This window comes from Eubalaena glacialis, chromosome 10, assembly GCF_028564815.1.
Source record: "Eubalaena glacialis isolate mEubGla1 chromosome 10, mEubGla1.1.hap2.+ XY, whole genome shotgun sequence".
NCBI lineage: Eukaryota > Metazoa > Chordata > Mammalia > Artiodactyla > Balaenidae > Eubalaena > Eubalaena glacialis.
Genome location: NC_083725.1, coordinates 84,019,748 through 84,045,188, shown reverse-complemented (window position 1 = coordinate 84,045,188; position 25,441 = coordinate 84,019,748). Strand labels below are relative to the sequence as shown.

The 25,441-nt window shown below is 43.7% G+C and overlaps 1 protein-coding gene across 1 annotated transcript; it reads left to right on the top strand.

Annotated features, from left to right (window-relative positions):
- Nucleotides 1-11,705: 11,705 nt before the first annotated feature.
- On the top strand, nt 11,706-22,346 carry CSRP3 (cysteine and glycine rich protein 3). The gene is made up of 5 exons (XM_061203136.1): nt 11,706-11,913; nt 16,471-16,639; nt 18,356-18,488; nt 20,601-20,694; nt 22,270-22,346. The coding sequence occupies exons 1-5, from the start codon at nt 11,706-11,708 to the stop codon at nt 22,344-22,346; spliced, it is 681 nt and encodes a 226-aa protein (XP_061059119.1).
- The last annotated feature ends 3,095 nt before the right edge of the window (nt 22,347-25,441 follow it).

Here is a 25,441-nt window from a genome sequence, read left to right as displayed (position 1 = left end):
TTACGGCAGTTCTAGCAAACTAATACAAAGACCTTTTCACTTCTAGTTCACTTACAACAGACTTTCTCAATAAATTCATCAAGAATACATTCTATCACTCACACACACACAAACAACACAGCACACAGAGTTTAAAAAGTAAGATACAAAAAATATATAAGTAACAGCAGTTGAATGAAGAAAGCAGTAAATTTATAATTAGGTTTATTTTTTTTTATGTTATTTTTTAATAGATCTTTATTGGAGTATAATTGCTTCACAATACTGTGTTAGTTTCTGTTGTACACCAAAGTGAATCAGCCATATGCATACACATGTCCCCATATCCCCTCCCTCTTGAGCCTCCCTCCCATCCTCCCTATCCCACCCCTCTAGGTCATCACAAAGCACCGAGCTGATCTCCCTGTGCTTTGCTGCTGCTTCCCACTAGCTATTTTACATTTGGTAGTACGTATATGTTGATGCTACTCTCACTTAGCCCCAACTTCCCCCTCCCACCCCGTGTCCTCAAGTCCATTCTCTATGTCTACATCTTTATTCCTGCCCTGCAACTAGGTTCATCAGTACCATTTTTTTTTTTTTTTTTTTTTTTAGATTCCATATATATACGTTAGCATACGGTATTTGTTTTTCTCTTTCTGACTTACTTCACTCTGTATGACAAACTCTAGGTCCACCCACCTCACTAAATATAATTCAATTTCATTTTTTTTTTTTAAAGCAATTCTTTATTTACTTATTTATTTGGCTTAGCTGCTCTGCAGCATGTGGGATCTTCCCGGACCAGGGCTCAAACCCATGTCGCCTGCGTTGGCAGGTGGATTCTTAACCACTGCGCCACCAGGGAAGTCCCTTGTTTCTTTTTATGGCTGAGTAATATTCCATTGTATATATGTGCCGCTTATTTTCTCATCTCATAGAAGAAATAAAATATGGCTACCAGTTAAATCTATATCTATCTATCTATCTGTGCATTCGTTTTTAAATTAGAGGAAGAGGATAATTTCTAAGTCATAAAAGAAAACATGACAAGGAAAACTATTAAATCTAATAAAAGTCCAGAAAAGAAAAAAGAAACATTATTTAAAAAAAATAAAATAAGATGAAAGGAATAAGTCCATATATATCAAAATTCACAATAAATGTGACTAAAGTATCCTTTTAAAAGGTGACTCAAGTTATGTAAAACCCAAAATATTGTCACATGTTAACTCTGGGAAAGAAAGTAGGATTGTGGGAGGGCACTTTTACAATTTACTGTAAATACATCTTTATCATTTAGTCTTTCACGATAAAAATGCATTCCTATGTTACTTGTGTAATCAGAAAACATTTTTTCAAAGGTCAGAAACATTAGAGTCAAACCCAGATTTTCTGGCTCCAGAACTAATTCTACTATACACATTGCATTTCCCCTTAAGGGAACTAAACCCCTTCTTTGGGCCTTAATATCTGTACTATAAAATGAAAGTTGTGGGCTACATTTGTGACTTTCAAATTTTGTCTCAAAGAAGTATTTTAGAAGCCACTTTGGGGGTTCCGAGAAAGGCTATGTGAGTAGACCACCTATTTATTATAATAGACCACCTATTTATTTCAAGCAGTGAAGTTCCTCTTTTATTTGCTTTATATATCGATGTTCCATTTAAGATTATTTATAGAAAATAGTATTATCGTTCTAAAAAAAAGCACACGAAAGTTTGAAAGCTGCTATCCTGGAAGACTTCTAAAGTACCTTCTAATTTTAACATTCTAGAGTACTCGCCATTTCCCCATTTCTACAACAAATACACTTCTGCATGAAAACATAGACTAGGAAAATCTCATATTAGGTTTTGCTGTGTTCATATTCGTGAAATTAGCACAACCTTCTTTACAGTTATTTCCATCACTCAACCAACTGCTTTGTGGTTATGTAATGAACAGGCTAATATGGCTGATTTGAAGGGCTGGATTTCATATCCCTCTCGGTTGGCTATTACCTACACCTAGCCTCAACAGCTAGGTCAACACTAGTGGAAAGTGCCTTCCCCTAAGAGACAGATAACCTGGATTTTCATCTGGGACCTACCAAGACCCATTGCTTGGCCTTTAGCAAGTTATGTACCTCAGTTTCCTCAGCCATAACATGAAGAATTGGTCTATTAAATCTCTGAACTTCTTGCCAGCTATCAAATTTTATAATTTATATGCGTCCTTGATGCTTGATCAAAATATATGCGCATTTCAGGCAAAGAGAAAGGAGACCTCCAAAAAAAATGTGGGTTCAGAGAGACTTATCAAGACTTGTAAATAGGATGCACAGCCATGTTAAATTCTTAAGTAGAAAAAGATAACAAAGTAACTCAAACCTTTGGAAAGAAAGCTTTTCTTCACAGGATAGCGGGCCATGAAGTGACAGGACCCTAATGATTAGCTGACCTTTTTTTCCCAAGCTGCTTTGAAGAGATTATCTAACTATCATTTCAGACAACCATGACTCTTATTTTTAGCTCTGAGTTTTCTTCACGAGCACAGTGACCTGTGTCTCGGAGTTGCAAAGGGCTCCCAGATATGGTTCATGATTCATATGCAGGTACCTTGCATTGACTTCCAGGAAGGTCAGGGGGATAGGAGCCCGGAAAAATGATTTTAGGTGTAAAATCTTTCTTTGCCCTTGTTCCTGTTCCCACCACTTGATCAGAAATGCGCACTCCACAAATTGATCCCTTGGCGCCATAGGCGATTGGCAATTAAAACAGAACCCAAGAGATACTGTTCTCCAAGGGTCTCGCAGCTGGTGTGGGCGGGACGACACTCAGGGCTTTGGTCACAGGCTATTTCCAGCCTCTGATAGCAGTTGTGTTACTCATGTCTCATTCACCCTCTCCCCTCGGCCTCCCTCCCCTTCCCTCCGCAGGCCAAGGCTGGTGACAGCCCCCATATATTTAAAGAGGACGTGAGCCCCCTTAGGCAGTCGAGCCGACAGAGACTGCACAGGCAGGTGAGTGGAGCGAAGGGCATCAGGGCTGGGGGTGGGCTGGCCTGGTGGCCAGCTGGGACTAGGAAGGGTCCCGTAGAGTAAGGGTGTGTTTCACGTCCCAAGTACCAGCATCCACTCTGGTTCTGTGTGAGGAGGCTCAAGTTATGCTCGATTCTAGATGGACCTAGTTGTCTAGAACATTCCTAAAAGGGTGATTAGCATTTGGGGGTTCAAGGAAAACCCACAGAGAATGAGTAAGGGATTATTTTTGGTCTAAAACTATTTCCATTATTCATGGAATCATGTTTCTTATCGTCTTAGTCAAAAGACCTGCATTCTAGTCCTAGGACCACGTAAATGAAAGGATGTGTGACTTTGAGAAAGTTCCTGCCCTCAGGGTCTTGGTCTCCTCTGCAATGATGGACGTGGACGTGGTGACAGTTTTCTAAACTGTAAAGCACTGCACAGTTACAAAGTGGTTGCAATAGATACGATACAGCAGAAGCCAGCTTTCCAATGCGCAAAATACAAGGATTTGTTCTTTTCAAAAGGTGTGGGTGAATGACTCAGATGTCTATATTTCACCTTACCCTGTCTCTCACATAGGTAATACTCAATGGAGTTATTGATTTAAAATTGATTTTATATCCCAAGGATGTTCAGCAACTGGCTTGCTTTTACTAATTTGAAACTAATCAAAGCAAGACCCAAAATAGACATTGCTGTATTGAAAACCCATTAAAAACTCTGTTTCCTGGGAAGATAATTCCCAGCTGGGGCTGAGGGGTGATTCCCAGTGTTTCCTCTAGGTTTCAGTAAAGGATTTTTTTTTTTTTTTTTTTTTTTACATCCCAGTGAATGACAGGCATGAGTGTGACTGAGAATAAGAAGTGGTTTTAAACAATAGTCTGAGTGGAGCTGCTGCCTTCAGATCAAAGCCACTGCCTCTAATTTCTGTTTCCTTCACTGAGCTGGGGAAGTGACTCCCCGAGAAGGAGGGGTTGGGGAACAGGTCTGAGGAACCTTGCCTCTCTGCAGTACAAATCAGTGCAATTCAACGAGCTTGTACTGACCATCTCGTGTCGGAACTGGCGGGAAGTAGATGCATCACTAATGCAGGGAAGGTTGGGCATCGACATGGACAGGACAAGAAAATAGGGAAGAGCCTGTGTCTTCAGTTGACTTTTGGGACTGAATCTCAATGCTGGGTACATCCAATTCATCACAATTTATGTAAAACTGCTTTCTGACCCAGAAAATGTCCGGGATTCTTCTGGCTTGGCTTTGGTTCTATTCTGAACAACTCAGTCATTAAAATGAGCCCCAGGGACTTCCCTGGCAGTCCAGTGGTTAAGACGCTGCGCTTCCACTGCAGGGGGCGTGGGTTCAATCCCTGGTCGGGGAACTAAGATGCCTCACGCGAAACGGCACGGTCAAAAAACATAAAAAAATAAAAAATAAAATGAGCCCTGGCTGTTGGCAGAGCGTACAGCCGACCCCCAGGCTCGGCACCCTCTCAGCGGGCAGACAGGTGCTCTGCAGCCCCCGCACAAGCCGTCCATTGGAGATGGAGGGGCCAGGCCAGGGGGCGGGGGGAGAGAGAAGGAAAGTGCGAACAGGATCCTTCAACAGGCAAATTGCCACGGACTTCTTGGAAGAAGTGGAGACAGACTCTTGGTAGAATACAAATTCAGAAATCCTGGGAACTTGAAGAAGGAAATAGAAGAAAGCAAATAGCATCAGTCATAGAGGCCGTTCAAATTCTAGCTCTGAACATCACTTCTCTGAGTTTCCATTTCTGAACAGTAAAATTAAAGTAAAGCCACCTATCCCAAAGGGATTTGTTAGAATCAAATGGGATAAAGTATAAGAAAGTACTTTGTAAGTCTAATAAAACTGTACAAATATTCAAGGCCTTGGAGGAAAGGCACAGGGCCAAACCTGATGGGTTGCAGGAGGATTTCCTGCTAAGTACAAATGTGATGATAAAAGTCCAGAGGTCAGAGCAAATAACAAGCTGACCAGGAGTTAGAAGATGATTAATTTGTTTTACAAGAGGAAGGACACAGACAAGGAATATAATACACAGGAAATATAGCTCCTGAGGCAGGCAAACTTCCAATCATTAAGTGTGCCACTCAGATGTCTGGGAATACTATATCCAGAGTTGGCCTTCACGGCCAAAGAGAAATGTGATGTCTTCAAATGTGAAAAACTGCAGTTATTCATCACAATGAAGGAATGCAGGAGAAGAGACAATAATTGTCTTATTACTGGGACCAAGGAAGATGGAAGCTTTTCGGAGCCTCATCATGGGAAAGCGTGATCGCTTGGTCGTGATTTGTTGGTCGTTTACTGCCCTGTGCAGGCGCAGAACAAAATTAGCCTATTTAACTGTCACCAAAAGTCCTGCAAGAAGTCATTCTTCAGAGGAAGTAACGAAAGTTCAAAGAAGCAAAGTAATTACTCAGGATCACACGGCTAGGAAGTGGCAGAGCCAGGATGTAAACCAGGGCGCAACGTGGTCTTAAAAGCAAATTATAAAGGCCAGGAGAGAACAAAGTGAGTTTCTGAGAGTAAAAGTCAGCCACACCTCAGAGATAATTTCAGGAAAGATGTAATATGACCTGTGCATTACAGCCTTAGTTTAAGGGGCAGGTGTGTCTACTCTGAATTTTAAAGGGATGAGAGCTGGGTTTATTTCTGTGCTGGGATTAAGCAACCTATCTCCTCAGGCTTTGTGAAAGGGCCTCTGGAAGGGGGACTTCATATATCTGTTCAGAAGCTTAGGAGGAAGCCCCTGACCTTGAATGTCCTACACCAGGGAGCTGAAGGCCATGGTCTCCCTGGGCCACAGTGACTCTGTTTGGGTTCACTGCTTCCCTTCAAAGTCCAGAGCACCGGAGAGGTCAGCTGGTGGTAGGCACCAGAGCTGCCAAAGTGAGGAAGCGGGTGTCCCGGGGCACAGGCTCAGGACCCTGCCTGATGTGCCGTCCCTGGTGCCAGGCACCCTGATCCCCCCAAGGAGGCTGACTCTCTCCCTGGCCTGGCTGCATCTGTTCTTGGGTACAGCGCACTCTCACGGCTGAGAAACAGAGTTGGTTCACGGTCTGAAGAGAAGGGCCATGGAGAAGGAGTTGCAAAGATGTACTTGTTTTAAGAAAATGGATTTTAAAACCATTTTGGAGATAAAATAACAGTAATAATGAAAGCAACTAAAATTATTAAATACCTGCTATGTATAAGCATTGATGTATAATATCTTAGCTATTATTATTATCTTATTTAACTGAAAACAACCTTCTAAGACAAGTCTTCTCATTCTCTCTTTATGTGCATGACGACACTAGGCTCAAAGTTTTCGAGTAATTTGCCCAAGGTTGAACAGATAGTGTTTTTTGAAACCTGGCTTGGTTCTTTCCAAAGCCCATGCTTCTCCACATCATCTGTTTTACCTGGATTAAGAGACTAGAGAAGAGGCAGTGTTTGAGAGGAGACACTACTGGGCAGCTTTTCTGCAAGGTGAGGCTCCAGTCACCGATCAGATCCCTAAACCTGTCTCAGGGCTTGAAGGACCCTTGAAGGGGGCTTCACTACATTACAGCCACTTGGACACCCATCCCCTGCCAAGCTAAATCAATAGTGAGAAAGAACTCTCCAGCCCCAAAGGAGCCCTTTCCATGTGTGAAGAGCACTGACTCTTAGAAAGTCTTTTATTTTACTGAACTGAATTCCATCTCCCTCTTTTACTCCCACCCATGAGTATTCTCTCTGTCCCATGGAGAGACAATGGGTCAATCAGATCCCAATTCCCATCAGCTGGGAAGGTTGGTTAACGGAGGTGCTGACCCTTGTCCCCTCTCGAGTGTGTTGTAAGCAGGAACATGGGACACAGAACCAGCTTAAACTGGGGTTTGAATTGTGGTTCTGCCGCTTACTGGTGGTGGGACCTCAGACGAGTCACTTAAGCCCTCTGAGCCTCATTTTTCTCATCTGCAGAATGGGGATCACAAAATTTGCTCCGCAGGGCTGTTGTATTTAAGGATAGTATATGTATAGCAACTGACACATAGTAAACAATAAATAGAAGCTAATGTTAACATAAGAACACAGCTTTGGAGTCAGAGCGACCTAAATTCCAACCTAGCCATGTGACACATACTAGCCATGTGACCTTGGGCAATGTAATTTCCCTGAGATTCCATGTCTCCGTCTCTAAAGTGAATGTTGTAAAAGCACCTGCCTTGAAGGGTTGCTGTGAAGCTTAAATGAGATTTACCATAGGGCCTGGCCCAAAGGCTGGGCATCAGACGCTATGGCTTTAATAACAATATTATTATATTAGTAATAATTGTGATTATCATTTAGATTCCAGATATGTGTTTCTATGTTCCAAAATCTTTGCCTCAGTCAGTGTAGACAATTTAACTCACTATGTGGAATCAGGCACCTAATAGGACAACCAAATAAACCAACACTGAGATGAAAACAGCATTGTCGCTGGAGGTCTCTGCTCAAAGCCATAGCCTAAGGTTCCCTCCCTGGTTCTTTAATGGACCCCTAACAAAGAAAGAACAGAATCACTGAGCACCCATTTTATCTACACCACCCACTTTTGCCCTAAGGTATCACCTTTCAGCTCCACAGCTGGTAGTTTAAAAAAAGAAAAACAGAGTGTTGGATTAGGAAGAATGTGCCCAAGTTACACAGTACAGTTATACTTTTAAAAATTCAGACTGATACGTGACAACTTAGAGTTGTGGCAGAACTCATTAGCTCTTACATTTTATAACACTCTGTAGTTTACAAAGTGATTTTACTCACTCGAACAGCTACCGTCCTCCCAGCAATAGTGAAATAGATGGGACTATTATGCCTGTTTTATAGAGAGGATATTGAAGTTCAGAGAGCCTGCATGGTTTTCTCAGATCACACAGCTTCGAAGAGGCAAGACAGAACTAGAACTCTGGCCTCCTGCATCTGGTTTACAGCCTTCTCCAGCCCCTACTATAGCACATTCCCAGTATAATCTCTTCCACAGCATTATTCGTTATGAAATCCACCCAGGTAAGTCTCTCACTGGGATCTGGTATCTAAAAGTCTGGAGTCCACCCTCTCCCTAGTTGACATCACAGGGTCCTGCATTCTGTTTCATCCTCCTAAATTCGACTGTCCCCCATTTCAGTCCTGACCCACGACTTTGTGACAACACAGCCATCTCTGGGACTGGCCCAGGGAGTAGTGCCAGGTGATGTGATGGAGATTGTGATCCTGGTGACAAATGGGGCTGAGTGACGGGCAAGCCTATATTTGGTGTCCCACCTTCAGTGACCCTTGCCTGTGCCAGGCAACGCTGATAAACAAATGGCCCACCCCTTGGTATCTTGCCAGCGTAAACTCGCATTCCAGGCCTGGCTAGGGGAGTGTTGAGACACAGGAATTCCAAAGCAATGCAGGAGGCTGAGAAGGTTAGATATGTAAGCCAGGACCTACATGGGCTTTCAAATCATAGTGACTTAATTAGCAGATCGGTGCTATTTGAGTAAACTGAAATAAAGTGAATAACAATGACTTACCTTTGAACAGCTTCTCAATGCTGCTTTAAATTCCATCATCTTTCCATGACCTTCACAGTGATCCTGTGAGGAAAATGCAGGACATATTATCATCATTTTTGACCCACGTTAAGGCCGCAAGGTCAAGATTAGAACTTGTGTCTTCCAATTCAGGATGTTTTACAACACACGCTGCCTTTTGGCCTTTGAGCATCTGAAGAAGAAATCAGAGACGTCGTCTGTGTTAGGCCCCCATAGCTACATTTCCATCTTTAGAAGTGGAACTGAGCACCTGTTTAATTGAATGCTTATGGATTTCTATTTTGAGTTTCAAGTCCTGATAAATGTATGTCAGATATTTATGATCACTTAATAACAACCTGTGCCAGGCTCCATTACCTTGTGAATAAGCTATTATCTGTAATCTTATATGCACTTTGGAAAGTATCATGTGTGGACAATTGCTGAAGACACACACACACACACACACACACACACACACACACCCCTAAGAAGCATATCTCTTTCCCATTAACTTGCAGGACATGCCAATGAAATCTCCACTGAAGATTTGAAATGAGAAATTTGACCTGGGGCTGTTTTCATTGAAAATTTTCACATCATTAATTTCACAAGTGTCACTGTCACATTCCTGGATATATATTGCATTTCTCCTCTATTTTATATTTTGTTGAAACTCAGGACCAAAATGAACACGAGGAAAATTATGATTCTACCCTTTTCCAAAAAAACACACCATCTTTAGTCAGAGAAGGGTGGATCTTGGAAAAAGAAGTTGGGTAAAAAATTACCCCCAAATGTCTACTTTTTATGCCTCATCTTGTTTGTACATGAGATGGCAATCTTGAAAATCTATTCTGCCCCTGAAAGTAAAAAATAAACAATTTGGGCTCTTTTAGGGCATATTAAGTTCTCCATGCCTTTCTGTGTGCTCTTTTCTCTGCCTGAAATGTCCTTTTCCCTTTTCTCTATCTGGTGAACTCTTATTCACCTTTCAAAACCCCATTTAGATGTGATGTTTTCTGTGATCCTCCAACAACTCACTGCTTTCCTCCCCAATCTAAATGTCGGTAGCCATTCCCTCCTTTGAGTTTGCATAGCACTTCTCATAAGCCTCTTTTCTGGTACAGAGTATTCTGGTTCCTGCCTATCTTTCTCACTAGAATGTAGGCTTCTCAAGGCTAGGGGACAGGACACAAATTACCCATTTTTATAAGCTTTCCCCTCCTTCATTCCTCACCGAGTAATTAGTGCAGTGTCTGACACATGATAGGCAGGTAGTAAATGCATGGTGATTAAATGAATAAATGAATGAATGAATGCAGACTTGATCCCAAGCCTTTCAATTCAAAATCCATTACTCTTCCCACTAAACAATCTGAACTATAGAAATAGTAGCACTAAATGTTTCCTTTTAAAAAACGTATTTTCTAAGATTTTACTGAATAAAAAGAAGAGCCTGATTCTCTGAGAAGAAGGGTAGGATGTTCCTGGCTAACCTAACCTGCTTTTGGAAGCAGGAAAATCTCCTTGCAGGACATTTAGGTGGAGAGCTTCCCTTTGGTCCTAGTATCGGTTTCCATGGTCTGTTTGCTATTTACCTTCTGTTTCTTAGCAAAACCTGTCTTTCTTACGAGGCTGGGAGACACAATCCAGACCAGGTGGCCCAGGAGGCTTAGTGTTCATTGCCAACTATTATAAGAAGGTGACTAGCTTCCCAGAAGGGAAAGAGAAGGTCAGAGGCAGCCACTTGGAATTGTCTGATAGTGCTTGGTGTCAATGACAAGATGACACACCAGGCTTCCTAGAAACCAAAGGATCCCAGAGAAAATTCAGCCCCCCTGGGGCTGGCAGGATTTCAGATTTCACTGAGTACTGATGGCTTATTTTAGTTCCGCTCTGGGGAAACTGAAAACTGGATTCGTACTTACATACAGACACAGAAGGAAAGAGAAAAAAGTTTCTTGATGTCCCTCCTTGCCTAGTATCCCTCAAACATAATTCTCTAGTGAGGAGACAAGGATGGCCTGCGGTGGCTCTCAGCAGCTTCTGGCAGCAGAGGGTGCTTGGAGGGTGTGGAAGGACCGCAGGAGCATCACCTGGCTCCCGTGATCACACCTGTCCCTGTGAGCTCCGACAAGTACCTTCCTGCACATCCTCTCAACACCACTGTGAAGCAACAAGGAAAAGAATGACCCTCTTCATAGCATAGGTGGGAAAACAGAGGTAAAGAGAAGCTATGAAGTGCATCTCGATGCACATGGCAAGCTGCCGTTAGCCCTGAAAGCAGGAGGAGGTTTCCAAACCACTGATCTAGTGCAGTGCCAACATAGCTCATTGCCCGGGCAATGATATTTCTTAAAAAGGAATTAATGGATAGATGGAATAAATCTGAATAGAGTTTTTATATATTATGTATTTTTATCAGCAAGATTAGCCAAGGCTTTGCTAACCGAAGGGTGGTGCCCTCCTAGCAGCATCAGCCCTGCCTGGAGTCTTAGAAATGCAGAATTTCCTGCCTCTCCCCAGATCTACCAAACCAGAATCTGCATCTTAACAAGATCCAAGGTGACTCAAGAAGCACTGAGCTAGATAAGAATACCATTTTCATAGGTTATTCCCACTTCTGATGGAATAATTTTTAAAACCCTAAGTGGAAGAAAATAACAATACTGAATATTTGCATACAATTTCAGATACACAAAACTAGCTTATCCATTCCTTCTAAGGACCCTGTGAGGTACATAAGAGCAGGGGCTATTGAAATTTAACAAAGAGGAAACTGAGTCCCAAAGTGGTAAAGTGACTTGCTCAGAGCTTGCTCTGAGTATCTGAGCTTATCCAATGACTTACACACAATAACCATTTGCTGAAGGAATGAATGAACCATCAACAAACTGGGGCTGGATCCCGGTCTTCAGACCACAGCACTACTAGGGATTGGTTCACTCTTTTTTTTTTTTTTAAATTGTTATTGGAGTATAGTTGATTTACAATGTTGTGTTACTTTCTGCTGTACAGCAAAGTGAATCAGTTATACATATACATATATCCACTCTTTTTTAGATTCTTTTCCCATATAGGCCATTACAGTGTACTGAGTACAGTTCCCTGTGCTATACAGTAGCTCCTTATTAGTTACCTATTTTATATATATTAGTGTGTATATGTCGATTGGGATTGGCTCACTCTTGAGGTTGCCTAAATTTAGGGTATTTGCTTTATGTCCTGTTAGACTTGACCTTGACCAGAGAGTCTTCAAGATGTCAAACTGGGGCGGAGGAGCGAAATGCGGAGCCTGCGGAAAGACCGTCTACCATGCGGAAGAAATCCAGTGCAATGGAAGGAGTTTCCACAAGACCTGTTTCCACTGCAGTGAGTTGGGTGAACACCATGACGGCCCCTCAGCACTTCAGAGTTCACACCTAGTCACAGATACTGTGTATCAGTAGTTCTCAGAGTATGGCCTGGGGGCCAGCAGCATCGGCATACCCTGGGAACTTGTTAGGGATATCACTTTGGGGCCCCACCTAAAGAAGGGATGGTGCTCTCCTGAGCACCCCCTCTCCAACCACTTGTCCAGCTCAGAAGCCATTTCCCTGAAGCTCAAAGTCAGAACAAGCTCCCAGTGGTGAAAACTTGACCCAGTGGCGACATTTACAAAGTGTGACTTGGCAGAGAAAGAAAGCCATCACTTATCTGCAGCCAGGATGGACTTGGCTTGATGTGCTGTCCCCACAGGCCAGCGGTCACCGAAGCCAGCTGCAACTGGTCTTTCCTAAGAAAGAACCTGTGTCAGGCTGGGGGGCAACAGATGACAATTCTGGAAGCGTCGGAAAGGGAAGTGCTTGGGGCACCATCAACTTGACAAGGGGAATCTTTACTGTCCCTTGCTGGACACAGTTTCACAAATGTCAAAACTAGGGGGACACTTAAAACCCCATGGTCCACCTGGGAGTCAGGCTCTACCCAACTCATGTGACTTTGGACAAGTCATGTCTCATCTCTAAGCCTGGGTCACTGGCATCTGCAGCAGAGCCAGGAGCAGAGTCTGTACCTTCAGATTCCCAGTCCAGTCTCTTCAACACGACTGCATTCTAGAGTTTCCTAGCAGCTTAATCCTATTTTAGGAGAGCAGTTCTGTCTTGGCCACTTGCCTTCTTTGCTCCCCTCCAGTAGGTCTGGCTTAAGGGTTAGCTTTACTGGACATTTCGCAGACGCCCGCTCCCCAACCCTTCGAGACCCATCCGCCCCCATGTTTTAGCCCAGCAGCGCAAGGCATCGCGTTGCCTCAAGCTGTTTCAAACAGAACTTCAAGGGTTGGGTTCCATCTGTTAGGGCATGGAGACACTTCATCCTCCAGAAATAGTAGCGCTTTCTTTGCTGCGGGAGTTTCCATTATCCCTTACCTCCCACAACAAACATAATTCTCACCAAGGAATAGGGGGAAACACTGCTGTGAGCGATTGGGTGGGTGGATTTACTAATGCTTTAGGTTTTAATGATGTGTAGTTCTTTTTAAGCCATCATACACATTCATCAGATTCACCATTATCATCACAATGATCCAGAAGTCATTGCTCAAGGGAGTTCCATAACCCTCTGGCTTTTGTCCAAATACAGCTAGTGTTCTTTAAAAACAGTGGGGGAAAGGAATATTGGAAAGAACACTGGAGTTGGAGTGAAAATGACTAGGGTTTGAGTCTGGGCTGTACCATGCACTTTAACTGTGTGACCTTGGGTAAGTCACCATTGTGAGCCTCAATTTCCCCATTTATAAAATAGAGATGGTTATACCTGCCACACAAGTTGTTGTAAGAAGAAAGCTGGGTTTCTTCATCTGAGATCCAGTTTTCTAGGCCTTTATTCTCCTTTCATCAACTTGGATGTCTGAGTGGGAACAGGCAACGGTGGGGATGCTTTCCATGGTGAGGGGTGTCTTGTTTTCCCAGGCAGCAGGAGGATGCCCTGTTTAACGGAGCCATGGAAGAATGATGTGAGCATTTGCTGGTGCATCCCTTTCAACCCCTGGATATTCTCCTTAGAACCTGTGGGTGGGATGGGGGTCTGAGCAGTACAGGTTTCTGCAGTGGTGGACAGAAGGATCCTGGAGAGGAGCGTGATTTTCTGTAGTATCGTCACAAGAGTGGTCTGTCCACAGGTCAACCTGTAGTTGCTGGAAATAGAGTTCAGAGAGGCAGAGTCTACCTTAGCTTGTCTCCTGGCCAGTGTTCTCCAAACTTCTAGACAAATCTTAACCCCCCTACCAGTGCTGTCCAAAAGATATATAATGCAAGCCACATATGGAAACTTAAATTTTCTAGTAAACTTATTTTTAAAAAGGTGAAAAGGAACAGGTGAAATTAATTTTAAAACATTTAACCCAGGGGCTTCCCTGGTGGCACAGTGGTTGAGAATCTGCCTGCCAATGCAGGGGACACAGGTTCGAGCCCTGGTCTGGGAAGATCCCACATGCCGCGGAGCAACGAGGCCTGTGAGCCACAACTACTGAGCCTGCGCGTCTGGAGCCTGTGCTCCGCAACAAGAGAGGCCACGATAGCGAGAGGCCCGCGCACCGCGATGAAGAGTGGCCCCCGCTTGCCGCAACTAGAGAAAGCCCTAGCACAGAAATGGAGACCCAACATAGCAATCAATCAATCAATAAAATAAATAAATCTTTAAAAAAAAGAAATTTAACCCAATATATCAAAAAATTATAATTTCAACGTGTCACCAATATACACATTATAACATCATGTGGCGGGTGAGTGGCTACGGTATTACACAGCACAGTTCTGCTGCGCCTGTGTGTGAAAGCTAGTCAGAAGCCAGGGAGTGGCTATAGAATTGGCCAGGACAAGACAGGGTATAGGCAGTCCTGGAGTGATGGGAATGAGCACTGGAGTAGGAGTCAAAGGACCTGAGGCCAGTCATGGCTCTGCAATTTACCACTGTATAATCGTGGACAAGTCACTGATCTTCATTCACACATGCATGCATGCATTCATTCATTCATTCATTCACTCAACAAATGTTTACGGAGGACTAACTCTGGGCTAGGCTCTGTGCTACATTCTGGGGATATTAAAACTGTTTTGCCCTCAAAGAACTCAGAGTATAGAAAATAAATGAATAGTCAACAAGTTGTTCTGAAAAAAAAACAACAAAAAAACAAAAAAAGACAAGTTGTTCTGGGGATTAGTAACTGACAGCTACAGGAAGGGTAGAGACAGGTATATACCTTATACGCTCAAATATAAGGCAAATTCCCCCCAAAATTATTCCTCATTAAAAGGGTTTGCCTTGGCTTCAAAGTCTTATAAAGTCTCTCATGCTACAGGACAGTCTCTCAATTACTCCATTTATTTAAACTGTTTTTTAATAGAAATTCTTACAAACAATATTGACATAATTATTTAATGAACTCCCATACACCTGTTTCCCCAGCCACATAACCACCAACCTCTGGCCAATCCTACCTCATCTACAACCTTATCTTCTTCTCCCACTCTTGTATTCAATAACACTTTTTTTTTTTTTTAAATAAATAACCACTTGAGAAAGGCATATTAGCCTGAAACAACTTCATTCAAAGCTGGATTGCTTATAGAGGTCACTTGATGGAACTGTTTTTTTAAAAAGGAGGCAAATAAATTGAATGCCCATATATTATTATTCCTGGGGATATGACCTCACTATTACAAAGCACTGAGTATCACCCTAAACAATCTTTAAGGATCATCATTACAAAGTGATACAGCAAGGTATTAGGCTGTGGAGATCCTACATACTTTTTAATGCTGCCCTAATATTATTGCTAATAGGTACTTCTTGCTGAGATACAATTTCCAGGTGACAGCCTCCTACTCAGGTAAACAGGGCTGCCTCTAAAAGACACAGACAGAAGTGGGGATAAGCTGCTCTGGAGAGCTGGGTCAGCTGCCTCAGAAAGACACTGTTGAGAAGGGAGATGCTGATGTTGAAGACGCAGAGGAATAATTTGGATACAATTGTTTCCCGAATTTGTGTCAGATTAGAAAAAAGTAACATCTCCAAATCCATATATTGTTGATTTATATTATTAAATTAAATGTTACAAGTAGGTATTTGACACTTCCATTTACATCCTTAAACGTTTATTTATTCAAGTTGGCAAAAATTTTTCTATTAATAGAAAAATCTAATTAATAGAAGATTTTCTATTAATCTTCTCTTTGGAAAAATAGGGGATTGTCTTACATACTATGTATAATGTATATACACAGCATGTGTATAATAATTATACTAGGGTAAAGTATGGGGGATACTTTACATTAGGTGATATACAGTAACCAAGGGGCTTGAGCCAATATAAGCCTAACAGCAGGTCTTCATTGCCTCCCCTGCTTCCAGAAGTGTATCAAAAGAAGTCTCAGCCGTAATTATCTCCTTGAATATCAAAGTGCTTTTCAAAATCCATTTTAAGTAGAGAAACTGCTCAATGCTGATTCTGATATGATTAAGAAAAAAATAAGTTCCTCCCCTGCCTCAGCCCCTCACCCCCTACTCACCCACACACATATACACTCACACTTCCCGATGTCATTTGTGGTGAGACACTCAGGAGTGCAAGTTGTCCCCGTTCAGGGACAATATTCTTAGCTGGTCCAAGATCACACACCAGGTTCCAGTTCTGGCCTCCACCTCTTTCTAGCTGCGTACCACTGAAAACATTACTTCCCCTCTCTGTGCTCCAATGTCCTCATCTGTGAAACAGGACTGCCTTGGAATCTACGACTCAGGACAGATGCTCTGGTCAGGAATCAAAGTTGTGTTCTTGGCTGGGGGCGGGCCCCTTGTGCTGAGTCCCTTGGCCCCAGTCAGGGTATTAGGGGTGCAGGAAAGGGGGGAGGAATCTCAACCCTAACCCCCTGACCATCCTTTCCTCAACAGTGGCCTGCAGGAAGGCTCTGGACAGCACCACAGTGGCAGCTCACGAGTCAGAGATCTACTGTAAGGTCTGCTACGGGCGCAGGTACGGCCCCAAGGGGATCGGGTATGGACAAGGTGCCGGCTGCCTCAGCACGGACACGGGTGAACACCTGGGCCTCCAGTTCCAACAGTGAGTACTACCCTGCTTCTCCCAGCCCGTACAGCCCCAGCTATCAGGACGGTTCATTCTGTTCCCATGGCAACGTTTTCTGGAAGTGGGAGAATGGACTCTATTGCTGACTTGCCAACAATAGGAATACTCAGTCTGACCAAGTTTTAACAATGTGTCATCTCTCCGAAGACTCTCTTTAAATTATCGGCCTTTCAAAAGGGCAATTACTTTTACACCATGGCTCTTGGTTTGCATGTCAAGAGAAAACCCAGAGTGTACAGATGTTCTATTGTTTGACCTTTGCAAAACTGCATGGTCTCTTTTCTTCCCCGTTGAGCATTTTTGTGTAAATCACATAAATATGGCAGGGACGCAATGGCCATCCTCTGTGTGCTTGTCACTGAAAGATTTCTTCCCTTGGGTTGTAAGATGACTAACGTCTGCATCGCAGTGGGGAGTGGCTCTGTGGGGATGGGCTGTGCCTTAGGAGTAAACAATTATAACTTTCTGTAGGTCTCCCTTGCTGCCTGTTGCCAATACAATGTTGAGGTTTCCCCAACATTATCCTAGGGAAGCCAGGATTTCACACTGTGCCACCTCCATCTACCAGTCTGTTCTACTTGATGATCATGCTGACCTCCAACCCAAAACTGAGTATATAGACTGACAGTCACTGGCCTGCAGCTGCTGTCTGGCCAGCTGGTACCCGGGCTCAGCTCTGTGGTGGGACTGGCAGAAAGGCCCAGCCCAACTGAGGCAGTGTCCCCCAGAGAATAGTGAGAGCATCTGAAGAGTCATCTGGTCCCTTCCAAAGAGAGTAGCCCATGGTAGAGCCTGGAAAACTGCAGGGATGTGTGATTAGTCATATAAATTTTTCTCACTACTCAATCCCAACCGGAGATGCTATTTTAAAAAGAAAGATGATACCAGCTGCATTCTCTGCCTCACATTACCCAAAGTTCACTCTTCTACGTTAGGGCTTTCCTGTGGTGCTGCACAGCCAGGAAGAGTCTGGAGACCTGGGTTTCATCCCAGCTCCACCAGTTATGAGCTGCTAACCTTGGGCACTTACCCCTCTGGCCCATGCTCTCCTCCAGCTAGCCCTGCCTACTCTAGAGGGTTATGGTGAGGCTCAAACGATAAACGTACAAGGAAACACAAAAAGATATGGAATCACGGGGTTATTATTGTGCCTCTTTCTTAGACTTTGCTCTCAAGAGGACAGGGGACCTTTGGATGCAGGGTGACAATTTGAATTGTGATAAGCATCAGCTCATTGGACTATGGTTTGTTTAGTATCAACTGTCAAGATCCCATCTTGCCCTGTAATATTTTTACTCATTTTGGAAAGCAGACCCGTGGGTTTCAAGATGGTATAGAAAACCCTAAACAAACAATCACAGCAATATAACAAGACAAGGGTAATTATACAAGCTAACATACGTGGAACACTTGTGAAGTGCTTTACAACAGAAAGGAAAGAGGTAAGTGAATTCTGGCTAACATTCATTAGCCCTTACAACAGGCCAGGCAGGCACTGTTCTAAGTGCTTTACTCATGTGGCCTCATTTAACCTTCTCAACAACCCTGTGAGGAAGGCACTATGACTATCCCCACTTTCCAGATGAGGCGTCTAAGGCACAGAGAAGTTAAGTAACTTGCTCAAAGTCACACAGCTAGTACTGTTTGCCAAGGGAAGTCTATAGGTTTCATTCATTTGTCAATTTCCACCAGGTCCCCAAAGCAGGCACGCTCTGCCACCACCAGCAACCCTTCCAAGTTCACTTCGAAGTTCGGAGAGTCGGAGAAGTGCCCTCGATGCAGAAAGTCAGTCTATGCTGCTGAGAAGGTGATGGGAGGTGGCAAGGTAAGGACTTCTATATGAGTCAGATGGGATGCTGGGAGGAATGAGAGAAGAAAGTAGGAACTGAGGGCAGGTGGAGGTCAGACCGTCCTTAGCTCCCAGGAACCACTTAGGAGCCACCCATCCTTACCCACTTTCCCGGGCTGTGACTGTCACCCTGCAGTGCTCTAGGAAACTGGAACTGGTGGAATTCGATGCAGTAAGCGTTAACCCACTAGGGGGAGGCACCCAGCTAGGAGCTCTGGAGAAACAAAGGCACACAGGCTCCCCTATCCTGTGTCAACAATCCTTCCAGAAAAGTGTCAGCCCTGGGAGCTGTCACCACTGCATAACTCAGCCTGCTATTGGCATCACACTGATGCACAGAGCAAACACCCCACAGCAGTGAGAAGCATCCTCGCTCACAAATGTCCTGGCAATCGGGGAAGTCATCTGATGTCTGAGACAGTAACACACACTTGTCTACAAGCTCCAGTTTCAGGCCTGAAGCCAGGGTGTTCACCAAAGGATCTGAGCCTGAAGAAAGACAAAAATCCTGTTTATACTAAGTAGGGGGAGGAAGGCCACAGAGAGTGTCTGACTCCAAATATAGGGGCAGTCTCCACCCCAGGACTGGCCATTTAAATACAGGTGAGGACCCTGGGCTGTGCCTGGAAGACACGCAGATATGAAGAAGGCAGACAGTCTTCTGGATGATCCAAGCCACGCAACTCTCTTCCGTCAGAAATACAGGGAGAGTATCAAAAGGTTACAAATAATAAACACTGGAGAGGGTGTGGAGAAAAGGGATCCCTCCTACGCTGTTGGTAGGAATGTAAACTGGTGCAGTCACTATGGAGAACAGTATGGAGCTTCCTTAAAAAACTAAAAATAGAGTTACCATATGATCCAGCAATCCCATTCCTGAGTACGTATCTGGAAAAGATGAAAATTCTAAGTCGAAAAGATACATGCACCCCAATGTTCATAGCAGCACTATTTACAATAGCCAAGACATGGAAGCAATCTAAATGTTCATCAACAGAGAAATGGATAAAGAATGTGGTGTATAGGGACTTCCCTGGTAGTCCGGTGGTTAAGACTCCATGCTTTCACTGCAGGGGGTGCAGGTTTGAGCCCTGGTCAGGGAACTAAGATCCCACATGCCACACAGTGTGGCCAAAAAAAATTTAAAAAAAGAATGTGGTGTATATATATGTGTGTGTGCTATATATATGTGTGTGATATATATACCACACACACACACACACACACACACAATGGAATATTTCTCAGCCATAAAAAAGAATGAAATAATGCCATTTGCAGCAACATGGACAGACCTAGAGATGATCATACTAAGTGAAGTAAGTCATACAAAGACAAATATCATATGATATCACTTATAGTGGAATCTAAAAAAAATGATACAAATGAAATTATTTACAAAACAGAAATAGAGTCACAGATATAGAAAACAAACTTATGGTTACCAAAGGGGAAGTGGGAGGGTGGATAAATTAGGAGTTGGGGGTTAACGTATACACACTATTATATATAAAGTAGATAAACATCAAGGACCTACCTACTGTATATCACAGGGAACTATATTCAGTATCTTGTAATAACCTATAAAGAAAAAGAATCTGAAAAAGTATATATATATATATCACTTCGCTGTACACCTGAAACTACTACAACATTGTAAATCAACTATACTTCAATTAAAAAAAAATACACAAAGAGTTAAAATGAAGTTGAATTCCCTGGATGATTGCCCATTTCTTCACCTTTTTTCTTTTTTCATTTTATATTCAATATGTTACCCACTGCCTCAAGTCCAAGTTCCCCGCTCTTCAGTATTTTGGATCTTCTAGAAATGGGAAGTCCTATTCTATTTAGTCTGTTCTGAAGGAATACATATGGAAATCACCTTGATCTATTCATTTTTAGGGGTCCTAAGAATTGCTGGCCAAGCTCATAGCCAGAATAATTATTCCGGGGGCCAATTAGGTGGGTGAATGGTTAAGAAAAGGGCACTCCTTTACATGCTGCTGGTCAGGGGACTTAACACGGAAATAAATGCCCTGCCTGCCCTATTAAATATCCAACTGCCTGTTCTCCTGTGCCCTGCAGCCTTGGCACAAGACCTGTTTTCGCTGCGCTATCTGTGGGAAGAGTCTAGAGTCCACGAACGTCACTGACAAAGATGGGGAACTTTATTGCAAAGGTGAGTGGTTCCAGAGACTCTCTTGAGATGTTTTCCCAGGGAGGGTTCTTGGCAGGGGAAGTTGTGTTCCTGCTGAGAGGCTTGTGTCTGCCCCGAGGCATGGCTTCTCAGCCTGAGCCAGGTTTGAGCTCGCAGGATGGGGAGCAAAGCCACCTAAGGGAAAGTAACCTCCTGCCTGACCCAGCTCTGGTCCTCTCCATAGGGACATCTGGGGGGACCTGATACTTATAGATGCCCAGTGGTTCCTGAGCACCTGGGGGGAGAGGGGACAAGGAGGAAGCAGTGTCCTGACTGGCCTTGGAAGAGGCCTTAGGTCTGGACAAAAACATCACATTCCCTTCCAAAAACCTGAACACTCTGTCCACTTGACTGGCAGATAAGGGTGACAGCGTTGCGGGGTGTGCGGATGAACTGTGTTCGGCCTCTCCCAAATTTATCAAGACACATCTATCTCCTTCCTCCCTCCCTCCCTTCCTTCTTTCCCGGCCCCCTTCCCTCCTTCCCTTGCTCTCTCCCTCCTTCCTTTCTGACATTTCTGTTTCTGATGTGATCACAGAAAGTGAACTGACAAGCTGGTTTCCCTTCTGGTCCTCACAGCTCTGCCCCTAACTGCCTCCATCATCCCTTTGTCTTGCAGAGAGGCAATAGAGGCTTAGCTCCTTCCTGATGCTACAAAGAAGAAGGGATGCTTTAGGGCCAGGGCACTGTGTCCTCACCCTCAGAGCCTCTCCTAGGCCTCTTCTGTTTCTCAGCGGGGTCCTCCCACCCTTTCACTCAATGATGGTGTCTCAGGATCTCCAAATGTGTGTGTTAAGAGTTGGGGAGAGGCAAGGGGGAGGACACTACTAATCAAGACTGTAGGTGGCCCAGCTTCTCCCAGGATGAGACAGGATGGAAACTGATGCACCATCTGACAGGGGCTGCCTTCTCCTGGCAGTAGAGGGTACAGAGGGTTCTCAGCATTCACAGGCCATAAAATTCTAAAATGTTGCCGCAGCCAGTAGGGAGATCAACCTATAGAGAAGTAATTGCATTCCCAAGTGCTACAAGCTCTGGTAGAGGATGCTACACAATGCAGGGCGCAAAAAGGGGCAAGTGATTGGCTGGGGGTGTCGGGAAACCTTCTTAGAAGAGAAGCTTCCTCTGGGCCTTGAAGGGTGAACGTGGGTTTGGGAGGGGGCGTTCCAGGAACAAGGAGCAGTGAGTGCAAAGGCACGAAGGCCAGGCCATCATGGCTCGTTCCAGGAACTGCAAGCAGTTGTGTGTATCTGGAGGGCAGGCAGGGAGGCGGAGGTGGGAGGGGATGAGGCTGGGCAGGCAGCCGGCAGCCAGATTATGTCAACTCAAATGAGAAAATGTCTCTGAACACACCTAGGGAAGTGCAAAGAGGTATAAACAGTTTTATTAGCAGATCTAAAATAAATACAGTTCAATGTGTTTAAAAGTTAACTTACAGACACATTTGTCAAAAGGATGCCTCTCCCAGGTAAAAGGACTGTGCTCAGACAGAGGGAACTGAAATGATGGTGCTGACCAACCCATTCTCTCCCCTGTCCTCTTCTCTCTCATTCACAGTTTGCTACGCCAAAAATTTTGGCCCTACAGGTATTGGGTTTGGGGGCCTTACACATCAAGTGGAAAAGAAAGAGTGAAAAGTGCACCGTTTCTCAGGTCTCTCATCGGCCTAAAGCACTTGCCAAGTATCCTACCCAGATGGAAACCCCTCCCCAAACATCCTTTTGTTGGTAGTTGGACAGTATTTCTCTTCAGAAGTGATCACAGTCTTTACCCGAAGTTAGAAGAGATCTTTGGAAGAAAATTATTAAAAGTCTAATCCGTAACAAATGCTTTATTATTTACGATACCTGGGGTGGGAGAGGCCATAAATAAAAGTTTAAGTGGTAACTTGTACGTCTCTGGATCTTTTCTTTCAAATAGGGGGAAATTTTCAAAAAAACAGAGAGATAGTTTAAAAAAAAAATTGTGCAGAGGATGTAATGAATTTTCGTGTCAGCTGTGGAAAGAGTGAGGAGGAGGGGGAAGCAATGGGCAAAGGGAAGGAGTCTTCTAGAATCTGTTGGCTAAGCTTCTTTCTAGTTAGCGCTAATGGAGAAAAAAACAGGGGGTCCCGGAGGAAACAGACAACATGGTAGCAAATTCTAAAAGGAAAATCAAACTAATAAAACTGCTGAAGAGCTGATCCTTCGGTCCTTATCATGGGCTTTGCAATATTACACATTTCGTGAAAACTCAGAAACGGCAACAAAATGTGGAGTTTGCTTCTGTGTTATAAACAACATGAGGATGATTTTCTTTTATTCTGGGGTAATTCCCTAAGGTTTAGCAATTGTCTTAAAACTTCTCCTCCATCAGATTGCCAGGCTCACGAATGAAACGCAGCCAATTAAAAATGTCTTCCTCTGCCTCCTCGGCAAGATCTCAACGGCTCAAGCCTGTGTATTTTCTCGCCTCTGCTTTTAACAACCACGGCATTTCTCCCACCACCATACACTTCTCAATTATTTGCAGAAAATGAGAGCAAATGAAAATCTATTGACAAAAATTATGAAACACTAGACTAAACCGTGGGTTTTTCTATGCTCCAAGTCCCAAAAAGGTGTTCTTTAAAATGAGCGTTTATTCAGGGTTGCTTACTTGCTGTCATGGACAAGGCCTTGCACTGACTTCATTATTTATCTATTTATCTATTTTTTGATGCTCAAAATGCAATTACATTTAATCATTTTCTCTCTCTGATTGGCATTAATAGAATGGTTCAGAAAAAAACAAAAAATAAAAAAACAGCTGGCAGAGGTTGTGTCCCATCCCACTTTCAAAGAGATAATATACAAATATGCTTTACTTGCCTAGAGACTCTCGCTGGGGTAATTCAGCCATTGAGTTCCACTCAAACGGCCTGAGGATGGAAATATTGTACATTCCACATTCTCTGGGGAAGGAAGCCTAGGACAATGCATTTTTAATTTGTAAACCTTTTCCCAGAGCTATATAAGAGATCCCATCATTGTCGATCGAACAATTAATAATACCAGGGATGAACTGAATTAACTGAACCAAATCTCCTTTAACCTGCACTGACTTTAAAAGCAATATGCTACCTTGGCCCTTCACTAGGAAGTCCCCCACGCTAGGGACTTCCAGGCTTGCTGAGGGGTGAGATACATGTGAAATGACTACCAGACAATGCAACCTATTCCTCCACTGCAGTTCAGTTACCAGCCCCACTAACCACCCACCCAGGAGACAAGCAAAAAACTTCAGTCATCCTTAGCTCTGCCCTCTCCCACATCCTTCCTTGCCTCATTCCCCAAGCCTCCCTGATTCTGACTCCAAAATGTCCCTAGAATACATCCCCTCCATGCCCACTCTTTGGTATGTGTATCAATCGGCTAGGGCTGCCATAACAGAGTACCATGGAATAGGTGGCTTAAACAACAGTAATTGTTTTTTCACAGTTCCAGAGCCTAGAAGTCTGAGATTAAGGTGTCAGCAGGGTTGCTGTCTTCTGAAGTCTCTCCTTGACTGGTAGATGGCTGCCTTCTCCCTGTGTCTTCACATGGTCTTCCCTTTGTGTATGTGTGTGTGTTGTAATTACCTCTTCTTATAAGGACACAAGTCATCTTGGATTAGGGACCACCTGAATCACCTCGTTTTAACTTAATTATCTCTGTAATACCCTATCTCCAATTATAGTCACATTCTGAGATACTGGGGGTTAGGACTTCGACATAGGAGTTTGGGGGTGTAGGGGGGCACAGTTCTGCCCATAACAGTATGTCATATAAGGACTTTCATGAATTGGTCTTGGACTTAACCCATTCAACTTAGCTTTAGACAATCTCTTCCATACAAGCCCCAGCTACACTTAAAGACCTGAAGCTTTCCAAATACAACAAGTACCCTCACCCCATCATGCTTTTGGGAATGCTATTTTTTGCCTGGAATGTCAGGAAGATGGAACCTCCTCCCAACTCCTTAGCCTGGTGAACTCCTAGTAATCAAGTCACAGGTCAAATGCCATCTTCTCTGCAAAATTTATTGCTGAACTACCTGAGCAGAATTAATCCACCTCTGTGTTCTCATAGCCAGTACATAATTAACACAGCACTTGTCTCATTGCATTGAATTTTTCAACTCCCATCTGCCTCCTTGTTAGAATGTGACACACTTGTATTCACAGTGCTCGAAAAATAGTAGGCACTTAATAAACATTTGTGGAGTGAGTGAAGTGGGAGAGACTGTAGGCTGGACTAAAAGCAAATTCTACTAGAATATAAAAGAAGAGATTATTATATACTGGAGTGGAGGGGCTTGGAAATGAAAAAACAAAACAAAGAACCTTATTGTGGTTCAGCAGTGGCTGTGTTTCTCCTCTGCTTCCTGGGCACACTCTTCTACTGCATTTCCCAGGCTCCCTACCAGTGACCAGGACACATGCTGAGTTGGCCAACGGAGGCCTGGCCCCCAAAACCCCCAGAAAAGTCTCCACTCTCTCTTTGCACATCTGTGGATACAGAAGGTCCAGTGGACACTGAGGCCCTAGGAAATGGTGGAGCCATTGATTGGGAAGGGGCTTGGGTCCCTGCATGGAAGGACACCTGCTAATTCTAAATGCACTGTGACAAGAAGGAGAAATAAGCCTGATGTTGTGTTAGGTCACCGAGATTGGGGGCATGTTTACTATCGTGTTAACTTCCTTGACTAACATGCACCTGAAATACTGGAT